Raw genomic sequence first — 20136 nt, 5'->3', positions numbered from 1 at the left:
CACACCTCAGTGCCTCCATCAGGGTGTCTGCACCTCCTGGGAGCACTTTGGAGCTCCTTCACCACAGTTCCCACCTCCCCAGGGCTCCCAGGCCCTCCTCACCCATCTCCTCTCTCTTCTCCTTTTCTCCCCTTGTTACCTTGCCCCGTCACCTGAGTTTGTCTGTGCCTGTCTTTGCTGTGCTCCGAAGTTTCCTCCCCCCAAGGGTTTTAGGTTTTTAGGGAGCTCTGCTGAGAAATTTTGAGGATTTGGGACATTCACGGGAATATGTGGCAGCTGGGGAGGAATCTCAGTGCTGGGGCACTCTGCAGCAGCTGTTTGGTACCGTGCTGTGGTTTGGCTGTGAGGGCAGATGTCATTGCCGTGGGCCTTGTTCTGGGGGTCCTGAGAACGCACAGTGTGTCTGCTCTGATGCAGACCTAATGCCCGGGCCTGGCTCCGAGCAGGCAGAATGGTGTTACAAGGCATTGCTCGTGTGCTCGGGGCCTGCAATGAGCAGGTGTTTGTGTGGTGAGCCCTGAGCCGTGGGTCATGGCCTGCCCCAAGCCTGGAGGGTCGCTTGTGGGCCTGCAAGAACAGAGACGGCTGCTTGGTGTAAGGGTTTTATTTGCTTTCTTGGTCAAACGCAGTGATACATGCAGTTGGCACAAGACTTGGTAGGCATTAGTGTCTTAAATGTGGACAGAAACCGAAACATCCGCTTGGCAACGAGGGCAAATGTCACCTCTGTCCCTGCGCAAACCCAAGAGGGAAGGGCAGAGGAGGGGGAGGCAGAGCTGCTGCAGCCCTTGTTCAGCTCGAGCTCTCCAAGCCCTAAAATAGCTGCAGCCACCTTTGTTCTTGCTGTGCGGTTAGCTTGAAGATGAAGATGGGAAGCAGTTCGGCTCCAGAGCATTGATGAGTTTCAACAGGAATAAAAATATTTGAGGTAAGAGATGTGAGAACGAGCAGTTCAGATTCTCTCAGCTTTTGATCCTTGAGCGTATTTACACTCGCGTTGGTGCTGAGCAGAAGATGCTGTCTGATTTCATCTACTGAAGGGTGTTTTAGAAATGGCTTGTGAGCACTTTTCTAATTGTAGCCTTGCAGTGGTATTTCCCATCCTGGCTGCCTTTGAGCAAGTCGCCTGGTCCCCGTGCTCTGCTCCCTGCCAAAGCATTCATTTGAGGCAGCAGTAACTGTGCTAGTGATGCTTTGCAGTTTTCTCACCTGCTCCTCTCGCAGTGCTGTGGCCGTGGGACTGTGACACTGAGTGAAGGTTTCAGGAGACAAAGTTTTCTCAGTGCGGTGGTTGGGGCCTGTCCTGGCCGTGTGCTCACCGTGCTGGGACCCCACAGCAGCACTGCTCCTCCTGCAGACATCCAGTGTAGCATCAGCAGTGGAGGGGTTGTCCCGGGGATGACTTATGGTGGTATTTTTCCTTCACATTTCGATCTCACAGCACCAGGCAGAGAGAAGTCAGCGTGGTTAGCATGGCCGGGGGGGAAACTAGAGAAGCATACACATGAAGGAAAACACAGACACAATTCACATGTGCACAGATCTTGCTCTGCTCCCAGCCCTGCTCCCACCCAGCACACAGCATGCTCTGACACCGATGGATGCAGGGTGCTGGGTCCCTGATTTCTTGCAGGGCCAGGGCAACACCAGAGCAGCATTGGCAATGCTCACCCCGAGCTCCCAGCTCATCCCTAGCAAGGATAAGTTGTGAAGTGAAAGTCATACATTTGTGTAATACTAAGGAAGAGGAAAATTCCCACCCGGAGCACTTTCAGCATTCTCCATGTTGTCCTTTAACAAATCCTCATCACAGGCTTCTCACAACTGTTAAAAATATTCCTTTACATGAAAGCATGAACAGATGACCGACCCAGGGGAATTCTGGTGCAGATGCAGTGATCTATGCTGTGTGTCTCAGTGAATATATATATCAGTGAGAGCATATTAAGTACTGTCCAAGCACTGTTCAGAATGTTTCTTTCAGAATAACTGTACCCAAGCGTGTGAAACATCTGTCTGCTTGGCATTTGCTGTGAAACAGCAGTATGTGTGTGGGTTTTTTTTGTTCCTGTGGATTTTGTCTTCAAAACAGATGGCTCTTCAATTTTCTCCACGCTCAGGGCAGTCTGGGCAATAGGTGTGGGGCAATGCTTTATGAACTGCTGCCTTTCCAAAATGAGAATTAACTGCTGCTTCCACAGAGGACTGGACTCCACGTTGTCTGTTCACCCACTGATGAGGAGTATGATGGATCACAAAAGGTTTTCTGACTTGCATGCACATTCAAGCCATGTTTTCCACATAAGGACTCCAGGGAGAGCTTCTAGAGCACAGGGTGGTTATTTCTTGCAAACAACATTATTTGGAACATATAGTTTTTTCACACTTCAGCAATGGCTGGGAGCAAACAAGCCTTTATCTTTGCTTCTTTCCACATGCATCTGTGCTCTGAAATCCAATTGTGGATCACGGCTTTTTTAGCTGCCTGGAAGCACTCCGAGTATCTCTGTTTACTGGGAAAATCACCCACTGCGTTTTTGTCACCGTGAGAAGTTTCTCTCCCTTCTTTTCCATCAGCACCCCCTGCCTCGAACAAACCCTGTCTCCTTACAGAGCAGCGCAAAATGCGATTTCCTGATAGCTTCCCTCTGGCTGAGCACGGCAACAGCTCTTCAGTGTTAATAAACATGGGGGCATCTTCTTTCTGACTGTGATTGCTCCCTATAACTGCTCCCTCATCCTTTCTGAGACACCTGAGCTCCGAGCAGAGCGTTTCTTTCTGCACTGGCCTTGGAGAGGGAAATCTTGGAAAACTGAACATCCGTGGGAAATGTGGTTTCCCTGCAGCTTCTTCTTTCGTGTCTGGGGGATGGAGGGAGCCCGGGTGGCTGGAGGAGGTGCACTGTGAGGAGCCAAGGCTGGAGCTTTTTCTCCACAAACCCCCGGAGGAGCAGAGATTTCCTGTGTGTGTGTAGATCTGTGCCAGGGGGTCCTCTCTGGACCAGAAGTCAGCTTCTGCATCATCAGGAAGGGATGTGGCTTTTCCCAATGGCACCACATTTGAGATGAAATCGGTCAATTGAGACACTGACGTTTCTTGCTGGGATGGGGACCATGACATGGCTTCCAGGGTCTGCAGGATCCTTCTGTCCTGAAACCTATGGCTGCTTTCAGGAATGCCTGGGAAGGTGGGTCTGGCAAGGTGGCAGATAGATTGAATGTAATCATCACTGGAGTACGAATCTGGGTTGGTTGAAGTGTTTGCAGCATGCTTTAGGTTGCTGTTTAGGTCTTCCGTTGCCTCCTCGTGAGTTTCACAGATGGTTGGGAGAGGTTTTGAAACACACAATCTTACCCTGGGAGCCATGGCTGCAAAGAACAGACAAGGTATGATCAGCATGGGAATCACAGCTGTGGTGAGGACATCCTGGGGTTGCTGCTCTGAAATCCATGCTGCTGAATCCACTCAGTATTTTCTTATGGCCAGGAGTGGTGCTTGCAGAAGCATCACTCTATAATACAGGTAGGAATTTTTTTATCTCTGATTTCCAGAAGAGCCCATGGGTACAAAGGAGGCCATATTGTTAAGTAGAAAATAAAAGGTTCATTACAGATATTTGTGGGGATAAGCAACTGTGCTCTCCTCTGATCTAATGCACATTTACCAGCTACAGCAGTGTTCTGCTTGAGCACCAGCTTGCCTCGTGCCCAGCCTGTAACCCCAAGGACGTCTCTTTGGCTGGTGCTCTCACTGTCCCAGGCTCTGGTTCACACTTGGTCTGGTCCTGCAAGAGCTGATCTCAAAAGGTGCAGAGCTCTGGTGGAGAGCACCACATGGGTGGCACAGCATTGCAGCCGGTCTGCTCAGCAAGGAGGAGGAGGTAACGTACAAAGCTTCAGTTTTGTCTCTACCAGTGGTTCATAAATTTAGCTATGGGTTGCTGGAACCTTACCTGAAAGCTTATGTAGATTCAGGTCCTTTTTAATGCACATAGCAATCCTCCACTCTTCGTAGGCTGGCCTTCCATCACGCCACTCCCATGAGTTAAGTAAACCCCTTTTTATTTTCATTTTTTTTACAAATATTTCCTCTTGCAGTGGATGCTTGCTATAGGGATTATATAATTTATATCAAAATTATCTTTCCTGTGCTTTGTTTAGCTCACATTCTGGCAGAAATGACCACATTGCCTGGACTTTGTTTTTTTGGTTTTTGTTTGTGTTTTTTTTTTTTACACCCCCTCCATCCCCAGTGGAATTCATATGTGAATAATCTGTCAACACCATCCAGCCTGGCTGTGTGACTGAACACGAAAGTGCTCTGCTCGCTCTCTGGATGCTCGCTTGTCACTGCTGGAAAGCCTGGCTTCGCTGAAGCTCCGCAGGGCCACGGCTCCCACGTACACGCAGGGAGCACCCAGGTGCCCAGCCCTACTGCACTGCTGCTGGCTGCTCCTGGCAATGCCAACCAAGGTGAGGTTTGCTGATCTCAGAGTGGGAGATGCCTCTTTTAGATCTCAGGGCCTGTTTACTATCCTTTCTTTATTCTATATAATGCTCTTTTCCTATCATCTCTCTAAGCACCAAGGGGGAAGGCTTGCCCCCCTCCCAGCCCAGCACCAGGCCCTGCAGCACATCATTAGCTCGGCCCCACACAGCTCATTAATGGAGCCCTGCCACCTCCTCCTTCCTGGAGCAAACAGCGACCTATGGATGCTTCCGATGGGGCGGACGAGTTCCAGCCCGGATGCCATCCCCACTGCCCCCACACTGCGTGGAGGTCACCTCCCCATCCCCACCTGCTGTCACCTACCATTGCCCGTCACCCCCTGCCCCCACCCGCGGCCCCCAGCACCTCCCCCCAGCTGCTCCCCGCTCCTTGCCCACCTGCATCCCTCCCAGCCGTGACCTGATGCCCTGCCCTTACCTGAGCCGCAGCCCCTGCGGGTGTCGGGGCACCTCCCAGCTCCGTGCCCTGCTCTCTCTCGCCCCGCTTTCCGCACAGGATACGTGCTGCCTACAACTAACCCGTGCTCGCTGCGCCCAGTCAGCTGATCCCGCTGCCTGTTTTGTTGTTGCAGCTAAATATAGCCTGCCGGAGCCCTTCCCAGCCGAGCCCTGCTGTGATGCACGCAGCTCGGCTCCGCGCTGCATCGCTGCTGCGTGGCAGCAAACGCGCTGCAGAAAACTGCTTTGCGAGGTGGGCTGGCAACGCCTGACCTGCGGGGCTAGCGGGCTCCGCAGTGAGGGCTTGTCTTTGTTTTCTGGCTCTGTGTGCCTCTTGTTTAACTCCAGCATCTCCTCTCGTGTGCCGGGTGGCGAGCCGAGTTGTGATTTTTTGCGGCAGAATCCTCCCTCTGCTTTTATTTCTAATTGCTGTCCTCAGTGACTGCCACGAGTGAGCGGCACTGCAGCATCCCTGTGCTCCCTGACCCTGCTGCTCCTCACCCGGCCTGAGCTGCTGGGAGGAGTGGGGAGAAAGTCAGAAATCCAGAACTGGAAATCGCCATTTCAGCGTTGGTACAGACGCTCTCGGTGTGGTTGGCAGTGAGGCTGGAAGCTGCTCTGGCAGCCACTTTGGGCACCCAAGTCTGTGCCCATCAGTCAGATCCTTTCATTCTCTCCCGTGTGCAGAAATAAGCTGCTCCAAAGCCTCTCCCATCTCTCCAGGCTGTGAATCCAAGCAGAGCTGAGCTGCTCTCTGCAGCTGGCCTTCACTTGGTGTTTGATTGTCAAAGGTGTTCAGCTGTTCGCCCACCTTTCCGATACTGCACTGCTGGAGCAAATCAACCCTCAGCTTTCCTGAACCAATTTCCAGCAGCAGTGCCCAGCTGGGGGTTCTCTGGAGACAGTTCACACCTTTACCTTCTCCTTCTCTTTAGGTTTCTCCGAGAAGAAGTAATTGGGGTCCTCACTGTGTGTGTGTCAGGTGAGGGGCATTTCCCTGCGATACCAGACCAATAATACAGCTTTGCAGTAACGATCTCCTCCACCTCTTCAATTAAGTTTCTACGTCTGTCTGGGGTTACGGTAAGAAAGTCACATTTATTTGAATGCTCATTTGTTTCATCTCACAACTGCCCACGGTTTCCTCCAGCACTGCCAGGTGCTGCTCTGTTGAACCTGCTCCTCCCCAGGTGAGCATCTGTGCTCCTGGTGTGTGAGAACCAAACAGGATGAACAGCGAGGCAGAGGTGAAAGCAGTGCCTGAGCTGCTGAGGGAAACATGAGGTATTAGTTCTGCAAGGCCTGGTTGTGTCCGAGGTCCGGGTGATGTTGTGGCAGTGTTTCTTGTTTGGGTTTCTGCTTGTTTGCTTTATTCCCATGCTCCCAGTCTGGGGGAAAGCTGTCTTAAACTGGTTCAGCAGTATGAGGTGCACGGGGTAACAAGCAGCTCTCCTTGGGGCATCTTTGAGCTTTTTGTTGTGTTTGGATAAACAAAGCAATTCATCATGGGGAGCCCTTTGTGGATGAAAAGCATCAATTCTCACCTCAGGGAAGTACTCAGGGTGCTGCGTGGCTGAGCTGCACTGTGTGGGCTGTGTGCTTCCAGTGCACTTTGATAAATGACTTTTCCTTGAGAATGTGGCAGGGAACTTTTGTTTGGGTGGAGGGATAACATCACTCTGTTTTTCAAAGTAATGAAAGAGGTAAGAAAAGGTAAGAGAGGAGAGGAGAGGAGAGGCCCCTGCAGGCCGGTGCGGCCAAGTGATGTCCCCGTGGGTGCCAGGCAGCTGCACTGCCTGAGGAATGGGCTGCGGGTAAACCTGGGCTGGGGGCTTTGGGCACTCTGCTAAAATCGTGTCAGAGCGTGGGGAAAGGAGCAACCCTCAGCACCCAGAAGCCATGGCACAGACAGCTGCTGCTTTCTTGCGTCTCTGTCATTAATATTTCAAGAAAGAAAAGGAGTTCGACCTGATTTGTGCCAGCTTCCCAATGATTTGTGCTCTCTAATTATATCCCTCAGCCCCTTCACCTCCCGTGCGTTGCAGCAAGCAGTTGCTATGGTTCGCAGTGAAGATTGTCCCATGAAACATTAATGGGCTGTTTTTGTATTAACTTGATGGAGCTGGGTTAGAGATGTCACGCCCGCTGTTGTTGCCTTGGCTGCAGCTCACACAGGAACCAGCAGCGGCTGCTTGTGCAAACACCATAACTGATGCTCAGAGATTGCCTGGAAATGACCAGGTATTTCTTTTTATTTGCAAGCAAGGAACTGGCTGCTGCACAGATGGGGTGCTCACCATTTAGTGCAAGGCTGAGCTCGCTGTCCACTTGGAAACGTGGGCACGCTCCTTTCGGAAGACCTCGCAATGGCTGTGGGCAGTGCAGGTGCACACCTTCCCTGGGATTTTGGCTCAGCCTGGGAAGTGCCCCCAGGGATCCCCCTCAGAGCACTCTGACCTCACACCTGGCTGTGGTTCACCTGCCCAGCACAGAGCTCAGTGCTGCTGCACACACCTGGGTGCAGCGCCCGACCTCTTCAAGGTGCTTTGGTGATTTGCAGAGTGCAAACTCCCACTTCCCCTGGAAATCCAGCACAGGATATTCATTTCATCTTGTTCCTTTGTATGTACGTGTTTTTCCACACCTCGTTTAAGTTTTATACGTGTATCCCCAGCCCCCACACAGTGTCAGTTGTTTCTCCCAAACTCAACAGACCAGGGAGCGGTTCCTGCACGGGCTGTGAGGTGTCCCCTCTGCACAGCATCAGCCACAGAAGGCAGTGTTTGCACGGATCTGTGACCCTGCTTTGCAGTGTGGTGCACAGTCCAGACACAGAGCTTACAGCTTGCTTTCCATGCACCTATCACACGTGCTGGGTTTGCCTTTGTGCAGATTTGTGGAGCTGGACGTGACTTTGTGGTCAGAAACAGGCAATGCACCAGTATTTGTGGGTGCTGTGGGAGTAGGATCCTGTAAGGACAGCTCATTTTTTACATGCTTTTTCCAAACTAACAGTTACCTGTGAGCAACGTTTCTGCATTCAAACTGAAACCCAATTAAATATAATTTTAACTGCAGCTGTAAATTAGATACTGTATGAATTGTCACATGAAATGAAACCCGTGTTTTGTCTGGCCCGCTCTCTTACCAGGGCATTTAAATAACTGAATGCTTTTCCCACACTGGAAATCTGAGGTGGTTTGTCACTTGTTGGACTTGGGTGCACTGCATGGTGCTAACGGGATAACCAAGGCAAGCAGGGATCTTACAAGTCCTCAAGCAACAAAGTTCAATTAGATGGAAAAGATTCAATTATGCTTAAAAGGGAACCTGGCTATGAGCATGCAGGACAGGGCAGGAAGATGTATGCAAAGGGATTTCATGGAAAGGAGCAATTATTTTATCAATAGGACTTGCAAAGCAAAATGGGCTCATCAGTCCCACGTGGAAGTCCCAATGACTGTGTGGTTAAGATGATGTGTGGACCAGAATGGATTTCAGCAGAAAGCAAAGGATGAGAGCCTTGAGCAGCTGTAAGTTTGATCCATCTCCATACGGTTTTAGAAATCAAATTGCTTTGGGGTCTGCAGATGCTGGTTCCTCCTCCCCCAGCATCTCTGCACTTCAGTGACAAAAAGCACAGGGAAAAGTCAAACGCTTTGCAAAAGAACAGACATTTAAATTTAATAAATTATAAAATTAGAGATTCTAATTTGTATATACATTTTTAATATACAAAAAATGGCTATTTATTGCAATTTGCTGTTAAGGTATATGTAAGTGAATGGAAGTTGCATATAGATACTCAGATGAACATAGCTAATACTGCATTGTAGGTGAGTAAATACGACATTAAATGTGTTACGTACTAAAATAAAACATAAAACCCTTTGAGTACCAGTAAAGCACCACTCATTACATTCTCAAAATATCTGAAAGCATTCTATGGAGGCGTTGTGAGATTCTAAATACTGAGTGGATATACGAATATAAAAAGTGATGCGTTCATAATAGATGACAGACAATTTTAAAGGAATGTCGGTGGAAGAATGGCAGTAGATTGGGACCCAGGGAACCAGAATTGGTTTGAGATTGTATTGTTTCTGTGAGGAGGTGACCCTCGGATTTTAAGCTTAGACAAGGAGAATAATGGTAGCTTGGAGAGCTGTGTACTGTATGGTTAGGCAAACGGATGTCAGAAATCACGTGGCTTAATGGGAGTATGTTTGCTTCAGCCCTCAGAGTTCTGAGACAGTCTCTGCAGGAATATAAGCCAGTTTACTCCTACGTTTGATCTCTAGTTTCTGGGGAACATGTTAAAGGAAAATACTGATCTGTTCATTACGTGTCAAAATGCTGCACTCAGGCAACAGCAGAATGGGGCACGGTGACATACACTGATGATGCTCTTTGCCAATCACAGCATTGTAGGATACAGTTGTCAAAGTTCAACCAACCAGTAAACGACCAAGATTTCCACTGCAAGACAGGAAAAAATATCAGCTTACCCAACCCACTGCCGTGTGCTGCTCTTTCTTTCTCAAATGAGCTCTGAGCTCTGCTTTCCAGTAAAGCGTGGTACAGGTTCTCAGGAAACTGCCATGGGAGGGAATTGCTGAAAAACATCTTCTGAGATGTGCACGTCAGCCTGAAAAGAGGGCATCTTTCCCAGTATGCAGATTTGTTTCCTCGTTCAGCAAGACTGTAAAGAGGAGGCAGCTGGTGCTCCTGCTCCAGGAGGAGATGGGTCAGCCTGTGTCTGGGCCGTCTAGACTGAAGCTGCTCCTACAAATGTCATTTCAGCATTCCCCAAATAGCAGCTAGAAAATTATTCAACAGAATTAAAAATAGCAAGGAATAAAAAGGTGAGATTGAAAGAGGAGCAAACCCTTTGTGACTGCAGGCCACATCAGGCATGGCATGGAGTCCCCAGCGAGCACCAGGGGGAGTGCAGCACTGCACCACCTTTTGGGAGGCTGCTCCCCATTCAGAACACAGCTGAAGTTTCCACCTTATCTGCAAAATTGCCTTTGGTCTCTTTGCTTGAGAACAGAGAAGGCAAAACAGTCAAGTTCCTGAATTTGAATCAGCTTTCTGAGTCCTCATTGTCTTTGCAGAAATGTCACCTGAATTGCACCAAGTAAACTTCTGCTGTGCTTGCTCCTGGGATGCAACTGGAAAGTGCTTTGGAGGGAAGAGGCTATTTGTAAGGCAGCATCTGAGCTGTGGCCACTTCCCCACGTGCCATTTCTTCACCCTGCCTGGCTCATGCTAAGGAAGACCAGAAGCTATGAGGTGCATTACCTCAGGCTTCTGCAGGCTGGCAACGTGGGTCTCCACAAAGTCACAGAGGGAAACAGGCAGCAGTCAGGGAGCAGACTCCTACCTCCATTCCGAGTTAAGTCCAAGCCCCAACCCTTCTCCATCCCTGGGTTTGGTGGGGCTCTTTCCAAAGTTTATCGTATGGTCGGACGTGCTTTTAGGCTATGACAAAGCCTGGGTTTGCTGTGTTTTTTGTTTTAATTTTCTATGGCTCTAATAGCAGGATAACAACAAGAAGGGAAAGAGATGAGTTTATCTGCATCCATGTAACAGAAATATGAAATGCAAGAAATACTACGGCCACCAGCTGTCAGCCCAACTACAGCATGCTCCTCTTGGGGCACGTGGGGGGAAGGATCACATCAGCCCTGCAGTGCTTCCTGGCCGCTGTGTCCTTCCATGTAACTCCCACCTCTGCACCACCTGAGCTGCTCCTGAACACTCACCTGAGTGCACCACCACAGTCCTCATCCCAAGGGACTCAACGTCACACATGCTGCAAACTCCCCTTCTCTGCTTCGGACACCTCCTCCAGGCTCTTTTCCTAAACCATCCTCCTGGCCTCCCAAGCCTCCTGAAGACAACCAGCACTGCAAAATCTGCTTTCTCTTGACCCTTTTCCAGCACATTCGGCCACAGTGGTTGGATGTAGGAGGGCTGCCCCAGGCAGGCTGCAGTGTGTGCAATGCTTCTGAAGTACTTCAGCAGCAGTAGAGCTTTACAGACTGCTGGAAATCTGGTGTGTCCGATGTCCACGTGGCTGCATACAGGCTTAGAGCTGCCTTTACCTCCAACCTTGAGCAGCTGTAGCTGGTGTGATAGCTGGAGGACGGGGTCTTATTCTCAGACTGGAAAACCTGACCCAGAGCAGAGCAGTAAGGGAGGATTTGGGGGAAGCTGGAGCTCTGCGGGAAGCTGACCAGCAAAGAGGAAATGAATGGAAAGAGTCCAAGCCAGGAGACAGAAGAAAAGCTGAGCTGCCCTCTGCGGAGCGAAGGGCAGCAGTGCACGGTGCCGTTACCGGGAGAGTCCCAGGCTGTGAAGAAAGGACTGTTTCCTCATCTATTTGCAGAGACCTGCTAAAACTCACACCCACTTCTGCCCTCCACAGACTGCATGGGGCCTTCAGTGCCTGATTTCCTCCCTTGCTACTTTGTCGGGATGGCAGAAATAGTTCTGACTTTAAATGCTGAAGTCCAGCTCACACCGACCTCCCCATCACCCAGAGCGATCCCAAAACCAAACAACTGATCTGAATTTGTCTTCTGATCTCTAACCAGGAATCTGAAATGACTGATGAAAACTACGATGACCCTGAGAGGAAAAGCAGCACTCAAAGGGTTGTCAGGTTCCTCGTCTCAACATTCTCAGCAGACCTGGTGCTGTACACGTGTGCATGCACATCTTGACGTAGGACACAGGGAACAATTGTTCACTTCTGTGCCCATAACGCTGTCCTCAGGAAAGGAAGAGAATGAAAAAAAAACCAAGTTCCCCAGAAATAACCTTGTGCTACGGGAGAAAAAAACCCAACATGTTTTCTTAGTAAAGCACCAAAGAAAAGGCAACAAGAATCCAGTCATCTTTGACTTAAACAGCATGTGGGTAGAAAAAGTCAGGTAACAAAAAAAAAAGCACCAACCAAGATCACTGAGGCTGTTGGGTGATATGAATGGATACCTGTAAACACAAAGACTGGGCTGTCACCAGTCCAAGTTGGCCGGACCTGCCCTAACACGAAACACCTTGCATATATATTCCAACTTTTTTAGGAGAATCCTTTGAAATGTTTATGGATACACGTAAGCTGCTGGTTGCCAGTTTTTAATTTACACATAAATATATGGCTACAGAATTCTCTATATCTTTTCTTACACCGTCCTGGTTAGGAAGGCTACATAAGCACGTGCCTAGCTGCAGCTCCACTGAAGGCAGCTAAGCGTGGTCTGGCTCGTCCTTAAGCACCTTCCCGAACCGTGGCTGGCTAGCACCTGGCTCTACTCAATGCACAGAAGCATCACAGGATTGCTGACCACCTGCTTGTCAGGAGTAAAGGGGTTCTTAACAACTCGGGACCATTTTCCTCCATCATAAATGTAACTCGCATCACCGCTCCCAAGAAGCTTTACACAGCTGTAGAAGACTTAAAGGAGCCCATAAACAAAAATCCTGCTAACCTGGCTTAGGTATTAAGGTTTGCTTGGATTCAGTGAAATGCCGTCATGATATTGCACTAATACTCTACTGTACCCTGAAAACCTAGCCGTCGAAGTGTTCAGATTAGCACTCACAAAACAAGCTGTCGTTTCCATTTCTAGTAGGCTTTAGACTTTGGCATCTCTGCCATAGCACCACTTTGATTTTTCCCCATTTTCAGTCTCTACGACATGGGCAATACTACGATGTTGGTAACATCTCTATAAGAGAAAAATGTTGTTTGTGCCATATTTCCATTTCAGTTTATTTTTCTGAGAGTCTCTCTTTTCCTTTTCTCAGCAATCAGCTCCTGGATCCTTTGATTCCTTGTCCTTTCGTAAGGTATCCTCCTCTGTGTGATGATGTTGTGCTGCGAGACTTCGTTATCCAGCCCCTCGATTTTATAGGGTACGTCCACCGCGTTAATTTCGGGGTGCTCATCGGTGGCATTGGAAGGAGGCACGTGGGGTCTGGAAACAGGAGGAGGTCTGGTGGTGGCAGGTTGTGTGGTGGAAACTCCCATGAGAGGGCTGAGGGTTGTCTGGAGCTCTTCCTCAATGACATTATTCTTATTTACGTGAGCGTTGGTTGCATTGCCTTCCTCTGTGACGTTGTTGTACGTATTACAGGACTTGCAACAGAGCTTATTGTAACCGGGAATTGAACAGTACCGAGAGAGAACTTCCATGCGGCAAAACATTGACTTGTCTCCTTGACAATGATCTTCTGAAAGAGAAAAAGGGAACAGATAAATAAAGAGCATTTTCACATTAATTGGTGAAAGAAACACAGCTGAAGCTTTGGCAGTGGGCTGAGGGTTTGATATTTAACGTGGGATGGGAAACTGGCAAATGAGCCTTCTATCAGGAAAAGCAGACTTTTGCTAAACCTAAAGCTCAACTCGTTTTCAGGGAAGCAAAACCTGATTTGAACTCTGTTCCCATCCACAGCATAGACCCGAGTGCTAATTGCTGACTTTGTGTCCTGAAAGTGCTACCCTAAAGACCACTGGCAGCGGTGCTGAGCATGTTCCACGCTTGAAAAAGAAGTGGTGCACTTAGCATAAGGTTTTTCTCCTCTTCCTAGAAAGGAGTTGCCAACAAACTCCAGCAGGATGGAGCCAAGCCAGCCCATTGGCAACTGGGAGACTCGATAAAAAGCTCTGATATTTGTGTGTCTCTGAGTGAAAAATAAAACATAATGAAAGAGAAAGAACTGCAGGTGGCATGCTGTAGGTTAAGGAGTTAAAGGGAAAGAGATCATACTATTTTCTGTCTATAAGACCCCCAATGGAAGTCTACTCAGAGATTGCTCAAGCCCACGTGGTTTCTGCTCAGATGAAGATTGTGTGGATTGACAGAGGATGGATGGGGAAGGGTGAGAAGGCTCCATGTCAGGAAAGCACCCTGTGCTCTGTCCTACACACACGCTCTGTATCTCCTGTGCCTCTAGGGTGAGGTGACGGAGCCAGGAACTACTGGGAACTGCAGGGAAGGAAAATCCCAACTTGCAGCCCAAGTGGAAAGAAAGAGGAACTAAGAGAGGACAGAGCTAAGGAGAAAGCCAGCCAGACCAAGACTTGGCATAATCAATAACCAAGTATGTTCTCTGTGACCACAGTGCTGAGACAGATGAACTCACTTCTGCCTCTCTCCCTGCTCTTACTGCATCTCTACCAACTCTTATAGTAAAAGATGAGTAACTGCAATTACTTGCCTTTATTCAGAGCACATGTGGTCGCTCAACACGTTTCTGGAACTGGCACTTTGCCATCGTGCTTGGAGTACTGACTTATCCTGCCAGCCACCTTACAGCAAAGTAGAGAACTACAGCAGATGCAGAGATACCAAGTGAACCCCAAAAGTGTTGGCGCCGGCTCTTCACTCATCCTCACTTAACAAAATAGGGCGTTATAGGTGTTTAATTGGCAAACATATCAGTCTAAAATAAGCTGATAATAATTGCTGCTGCTTTAAAATTCCACTATGGACTGAGGCTGAAAATACCTCTCTTGCATTGTATTTATGCCCCGATTGTTGCGTTTGTTGCAAGAAAAACAACACTCTCATTCCTGTTTTCAAATGCATCCATTCATAATTTTAAAATTCTAAACTGAATATGAAAAATATATATATATATATACAAAAACCCTATGCCTTCCTTAGGAACCTAAGAATAGTACTTCGTTTTTGGACACGTTTCCAAACCTGTTGATATGTTCTCAAACATGTTTCCAGCCTTTAAGAACTGCAGCAGTCACTATCCACAGGCATTACTGTGCTTAAAGGACTGCACGTGCCCGTACAGCTGTACGTATTTTATTACGTACCAATACAGAGCTCCCTCTGAACACTCTGCCTTGTGTCACACCACTTTGATGCAAACATGCATCAGAAGAAATGCATGAAAATAATGCATGAAATCTGCATTAAGTACTCTGTTTAGTGGCATCTAACAAGTTATGTAAATAAACTTGGCATCTTATGACTGTTAGAATGAAATTGTCATCCACTATCCAAACCCAAATATCCAGATTTGCTGAACTTTTATTTATTTTTACTCGCAGTATGCATGACAGACTGGAAGTATATCTCCAAAACATCAGTAAGAAAAAAATAAATCAGTTTCACAGTCACTTTGGTACACATTAGTCTCATAAAAAATATTGAAAAGCAAACTGAATTGGCACATCTTTAATATTATGTTAAATACATACAAAACACTAATAAAATATCCCTGATAAACCAAAGTGCATATAGACATAGTGCACAATGCCCAGATACCTTATTGCACCATTCTCTATAGCCATCCATCTCTTGAAACATCACTAAACATTGTCTATTTAAAGGTAACAGTCATGAATATATTTATACAGTTAAACACCAAATTATTTTACATAACAGTATTCAGTGCCAGATACGTGTCTTTGCTTTTTCACCTTGTCATGTAAATTTTTAACATGTTTCAAGAAATTATCATATTAACAGCAAAATTTAAGTATGTGATCACATGATAATGACAAGTTGGAAGTGCTACACTGTTGAAGATCCAAAGATTCAGAAATGCCACTTTTCTAAAGAGCATGAGCACTGCAATAAGGTAGCAATTTGCTCCACAACTACAGATTTAAAGTTGATATGCTTCGACTATTATTACTGTCACAAACAGTTTTATGACTTGTGAATTCGAAATCTTCAACACAAACACATACAGTGAAGCAACAATGCCACTTAAATCTCAGTAAGTCAGGTAACAGTCCTGTCCTTGTGAAGGTATGGATATGCACTGTGCAAATTAACCTCGGATTAAATTTACTGCCTTCTAGTAGTCATCGTTCAAGTACAAACCCTCCATATGAAGATCAACTCAAGATCATCTGTTTATATTTAAAGCTGGATCTGGTAAATTAATGCCATTTACATTTCAACATTAAGGCATTTTTCTAAAATTCTTCTAAGCAAAAAAAAGCAATAAAAATTGAGGTAATTCTGTAGTAGTTCACACTGTTATGTTTGCCAGTTGACACGTCTATAGAGCACACACGCACGCACAACCGTACCACTCACATCAGACATGCACATGGTGAAAAAAGACCACAGAAGTAATGAGTATAAATGCTCTTTGCTGAGCAGCTGGAGATGCCAGAGTCAATGAAAACGCCCTACTGCCTCTGCCAGGTAAACGAAACCAACACCACACAACCTTCAACGCAGACCGTGCCCGTCTCGCTTTGTTTCTGTTTCTAAAGTGAACAAAACCTGCAAAAATTGTGTGATGGGAAAATGTATGCAGCTTTCCACGAGGAAAAACATGTCAAACCACCAACAGGAGGTCAGCGACAGCGCCAGAGCAGCACCCAGGGACCAGCAGAAAACAAACTCCTGGTACCGGGACCAGCATCCACAGGGCACAAACACAGATGTTGGGGACGGGAACAAAAAAAAGGGGCAGCAAAGGTGAGTGAAGCAATGGCATCACAAAGGAAAATGGAATGGATAAATTCTTTCATTCAACAGGCTACCCCATCAGAAAACTGAAAGTACAGAGTTATGAGATTTAGGGTCTTCAGACAAAGGAGAACTTCAGCACTACAAGGTGTCATTATTGTGATGTGATCACATTCACAATAAGTTCTCAGTTTTGCTATCAAACTGAACATCATGAACCAGTAAGAGCCTTTTTTCACCATCACCAAGCAACAAGCAAACTGATCCCAGCTCCCCTTCAGAGGACTGCGACATACCTTGGAGATCCAACTTCACACATCCAACACTTCAAGACCTCCACCACCAGTGCTACACAAGCTCCAGAGAAGAAAGACACCGAGCACCAAGTGCCTGGTGTGAAAAAAAGATTCAGCCCAAGATTTAAACTCGGCAAAGTCAAGGGAACTTTCCGCATAGAGAGAAGAAGAGAGCAAAAGGCAAAGTCCACATTCGATGTGGCATGCATTTAAGGGCAAAGGCAGAATTATAAATGGGTCTTTTACTTGAAGATATTTTCTGGATAGGGTAGTCTGGATCAGGTCTCGACAGCCATTGTATCATGTAGGTTTTCTTTGAAGGATCAGAAACATTTCCTAGAATAGAGGAAAAAAAGACACAACACAGTATACATTAGCACTAAGAAGCTGACTTGTCACAGAGGGACAAACTAAGAGAGTGAGCATGCTCAGGCAGTAGAGGAGCCAAAGTGTGATGGCCAGGCTGTGTGGTTTTGAGTACGGGGTTGCTCTTTCAGTTTGCTACAACTTGTGCCCAATACCTGACAAGGTACACTGACAGCAGCCTGAAGGACAGTTTTCCAGAGCAGTACTTCTGACAGCACCATAAGTATCTCCTAAGATACATCCAGTTTAGTCTCCTTATGCCATCTGTTTAAAAACTGTGTAGTGGAGATTGTACTTGGCAGCTTGGTCCTTAATTAGGTATCAAAAGCTACCCCAAAGAACACATCAGGAATAAGGGAAAAACACGAACTGTTTAATAACAGGAGCACACAGAACATTCTCACAGGTGTCGTTTGCAAACAGCTGAAAAAGCTGAGAAGGCAGAAAGGCTAGAAGAGTCAAGTGCTTACTTGGACAAGGAGGTAGTCTGCAAATCCTTACGTTCTCTGGTTTAGCTTCTTTGCAAAGGCCAATGGCATTGTCCCTGGTCCGGCACAGGACTGGGCGATCCTGTGTGCCATTGCCACAGCTGACGGAGCACTGAAAGGACATGCACCACTCAGACCCCAATCAGACTTTGTAAACAACGGATCAGAAATTATTTTTTATATTTTAAACCACTGCACTCGATTTGAGTCAACGTGGTATGTTATCTGAACCAGTGCAGACACTTCCATAACTACACAAGAGGGAGCATCCTTGATTTTCGTGGCATGCCACCATCCAGCTCACTTTCTGTGGCATTAGCAGCAGTGGAAGCCATAGATCCTCTGCACAGGTATCAATTTACCACCTTAAAGCACTTGAATATTAAGCACAGAAGAAACTCACCACGATCTCCTCCCTTGCTTCTGAAGAAATTAGCTGCTTGAGACCCCCAGGAAGAGACTGACCTGTGACCAGGGTCCTATCCTCCACTGTGCTGGACAAAGCTCCCGGTTGCAAGGCCTCCTGCCCTCGGGGCGGTCGTTGTTGCAGTACTTGGTGTGAACAGACCGGTTGGTGTTGTCGTGCAGGGGTTGGATGCATCGCACAGATCGCACCTGGTATCCCGTTTTCCCACAGCTTTTGCTGCAAGGCTCCCATTCTCCTGTAACCCATCTGGGTGAGGGAAAAGAGAGGAAGTTCAGTAAGATTCTCTGTCTCTTCTCATTTTTTTTTATACTGCAGTCAAAGCTGTTTACCACAAAATTGTAATAGGCTCATTTACCAAGTGAATTCCATCACCTTTGATTGAATGCTACAGCAGATTTAGCCATAAAATACCTTGAAAAAAACTCACATAAGATGAAGTTTGTATTTTTTTTAATGTAAAGGAAGCCTAAATGGCCTCAGACTGAATATAAATGGCCTCCCTTACTAAGTCTGAAAATACATTAATCCTGTTGGTTTGAACTGAATGCAATGTTGCTGAACGTTTATGAAACCTTCAGCCTCACACTATTTTTGCCTTTCTTTCAGTCACTCAAATGCATTTTCCCAAACACAAATTTAATACTGTTTAATTCCTAACAGAGAATGGCACAGCCTATTTTTGGAAAGGAAAAGTAAGGAAGCATTAAAAAACCACAAGGAGCCAGAGCTTTGAATTTACCCACTATGAAATTTCAGCTCTGTACGACTGAGTCACCATTCTAAAATATCACATTTATGCTGAAATTAGATCCAACTCAACGAGAGGTTTTTTTGCCTTAAGAGCATCTGGTAGAAAATGTCTCCAGTTTTGATGTTACATAGGTAAGGCTGGAGTTTGGGCATGGCTATATAGTGCTCTCTAGCAATAAGTTCTTCTCATTTTCCCCTTCTTTCCTTTTCTTGCATACAGTTTTATGTTTTTTGTTCTACAACTGTGACAGCATGGCATTCAGTCACTACTATAATTATGTTAGATGGTCCCTGTGAGCATCTGTAAAATCAAAGCTCTGCTGAAGTACCACAGTGCAGATGAAGCCTCTGCTCATTTACGTCTGAGATAAGCATTACATTTGCTTTGCTTCATCTACTTTCATTTTAAGCTGGCCCCTCCAAGACTGCATATGAAAATGTAGTCTGATCTGTTATGTCAGGAGCAGCCAACCCAAGGGTGCTGCTGAGCTCCTGGCAAAGTCGCGAGCTGTGCACCAGCCATCCCTGCTGCTTGCTCCCCATAGGGACCCATGGGAGTGAATCCCAGCATCAAAAATGCCTGGTTTTGGGGAAGGAGTTCAATAACCATAACAATTTGGACACGGGAAAATGTCCCCTACAGTTCATAGTGTGGTACAGATGAACACTTCACTGATTATTGAAACTGGCTTAAGAATTCAGCTGCATATTTTAAGAAACTTATAGCAGGGAGAAACGAGGACAGACAGGGACTAGAGGAAATTCAGGAAGCAGACTGAAGGCTTGGTTACAAGCAAGTGCAGGAAGATATACAGCATTCTGTAAATATTTACAGAATGCAGATATCCACAAGACAGAAATATGGTTCAGTGTAAACAGGATCCGTGGGATAAACTTCATAAAAAATATATGTAGTATGAAGAGATCCCGAGTTCGAAGAGATTGTCCTAAAGAATTCATAAAATCCTAGTGTTATAAATAGTCAAAACACCACAGGCACAATGAAATGCACGAAATTCCCAAGTTAAGCAAAGAAGGGAAGTGGCAATTTCATCCAAGTTTCTCTTTGTAACCAACTGAAGTTTCACAAGCTGTGGAGCCCAAAGCATGAATTCAAAGATGATTTCTGAGTCAAAGGTGATTTTTTTTTCCAATTAGCAGTGAAAAAGCAGCAGATTAGTGTGGCTCTGGGTGTTGCAGAGCTTCACAAAATCTCTTAAATAATTCCCCCTCCTGTGAGCAAAATGCTTCAATGCCATTCTGTGGAAACAGGTGACAGAAACATTCAGGAATCCAAGTGCAATTTAGGATCCCATTGAGTCTTCGTGGTTCCTGGGTCCAATTATATTTGTAGCTGAAAGAAGAGTACAGTCCTTTCCAGAGAGTCTGAGATATGG

General features: G+C 46.7%; 2 protein-coding genes across 2 annotated transcripts in view; both read right to left on the bottom strand.

Annotated features, from left to right (window-relative positions):
* Positions 1–1264: 1264 nt before the first annotated feature.
* Positions 1265–5023, bottom strand: LOC136047705 (uncharacterized). The gene is made up of 2 exons (XM_065735000.1): positions 4928–5023; positions 1265–3369 (listed from the first exon to the last, which is right to left on the bottom strand). The coding sequence occupies exon 2, from the start codon at positions 3365–3367 to the stop codon at positions 2381–2383; it is 987 nt and encodes a 328-aa protein (XP_065591072.1). The 5' UTR covers positions 3368–3369; positions 4928–5023; the 3' UTR covers positions 1265–2380.
* Positions 5024–11402: 6379 nt separating this feature from the next.
* The window catches only part of ADAMTS2 (ADAM metallopeptidase with thrombospondin type 1 motif 2), a 163957-nt gene continuing 155223 nt past the window's right edge, over positions 11403–20136 (bottom strand). Inside the window, exons 19-22 of the mRNA XM_065734780.1 lie at positions 18028–18235; positions 17545–17674; positions 16955–17044; positions 11403–13191 (exon numbers count right to left, since the gene is read on the bottom strand). Of these exons, the coding sequence (XP_065590852.1) occupies positions 12725–13191; positions 16955–17044; positions 17545–17674; positions 18028–18235 (895 nt within the window). The 3' untranslated portion in view covers positions 11403–12724. The remainder of the gene's footprint in view (positions 13192–16954; positions 17045–17544; positions 17675–18027; positions 18236–20136) is intronic.

Source organism: Cyrtonyx montezumae, unplaced genomic scaffold (assembly GCF_038088225.1).
Source record: "Cyrtonyx montezumae isolate F1298 unplaced genomic scaffold, pur_monq_1.0 scaffold_18, whole genome shotgun sequence".
NCBI lineage: Eukaryota > Metazoa > Chordata > Aves > Galliformes > Odontophoridae > Cyrtonyx > Cyrtonyx montezumae.
Note: the sequence above shows the minus strand (reverse complement) of the source record. Positions and strands in the feature narration are given on the sequence as shown.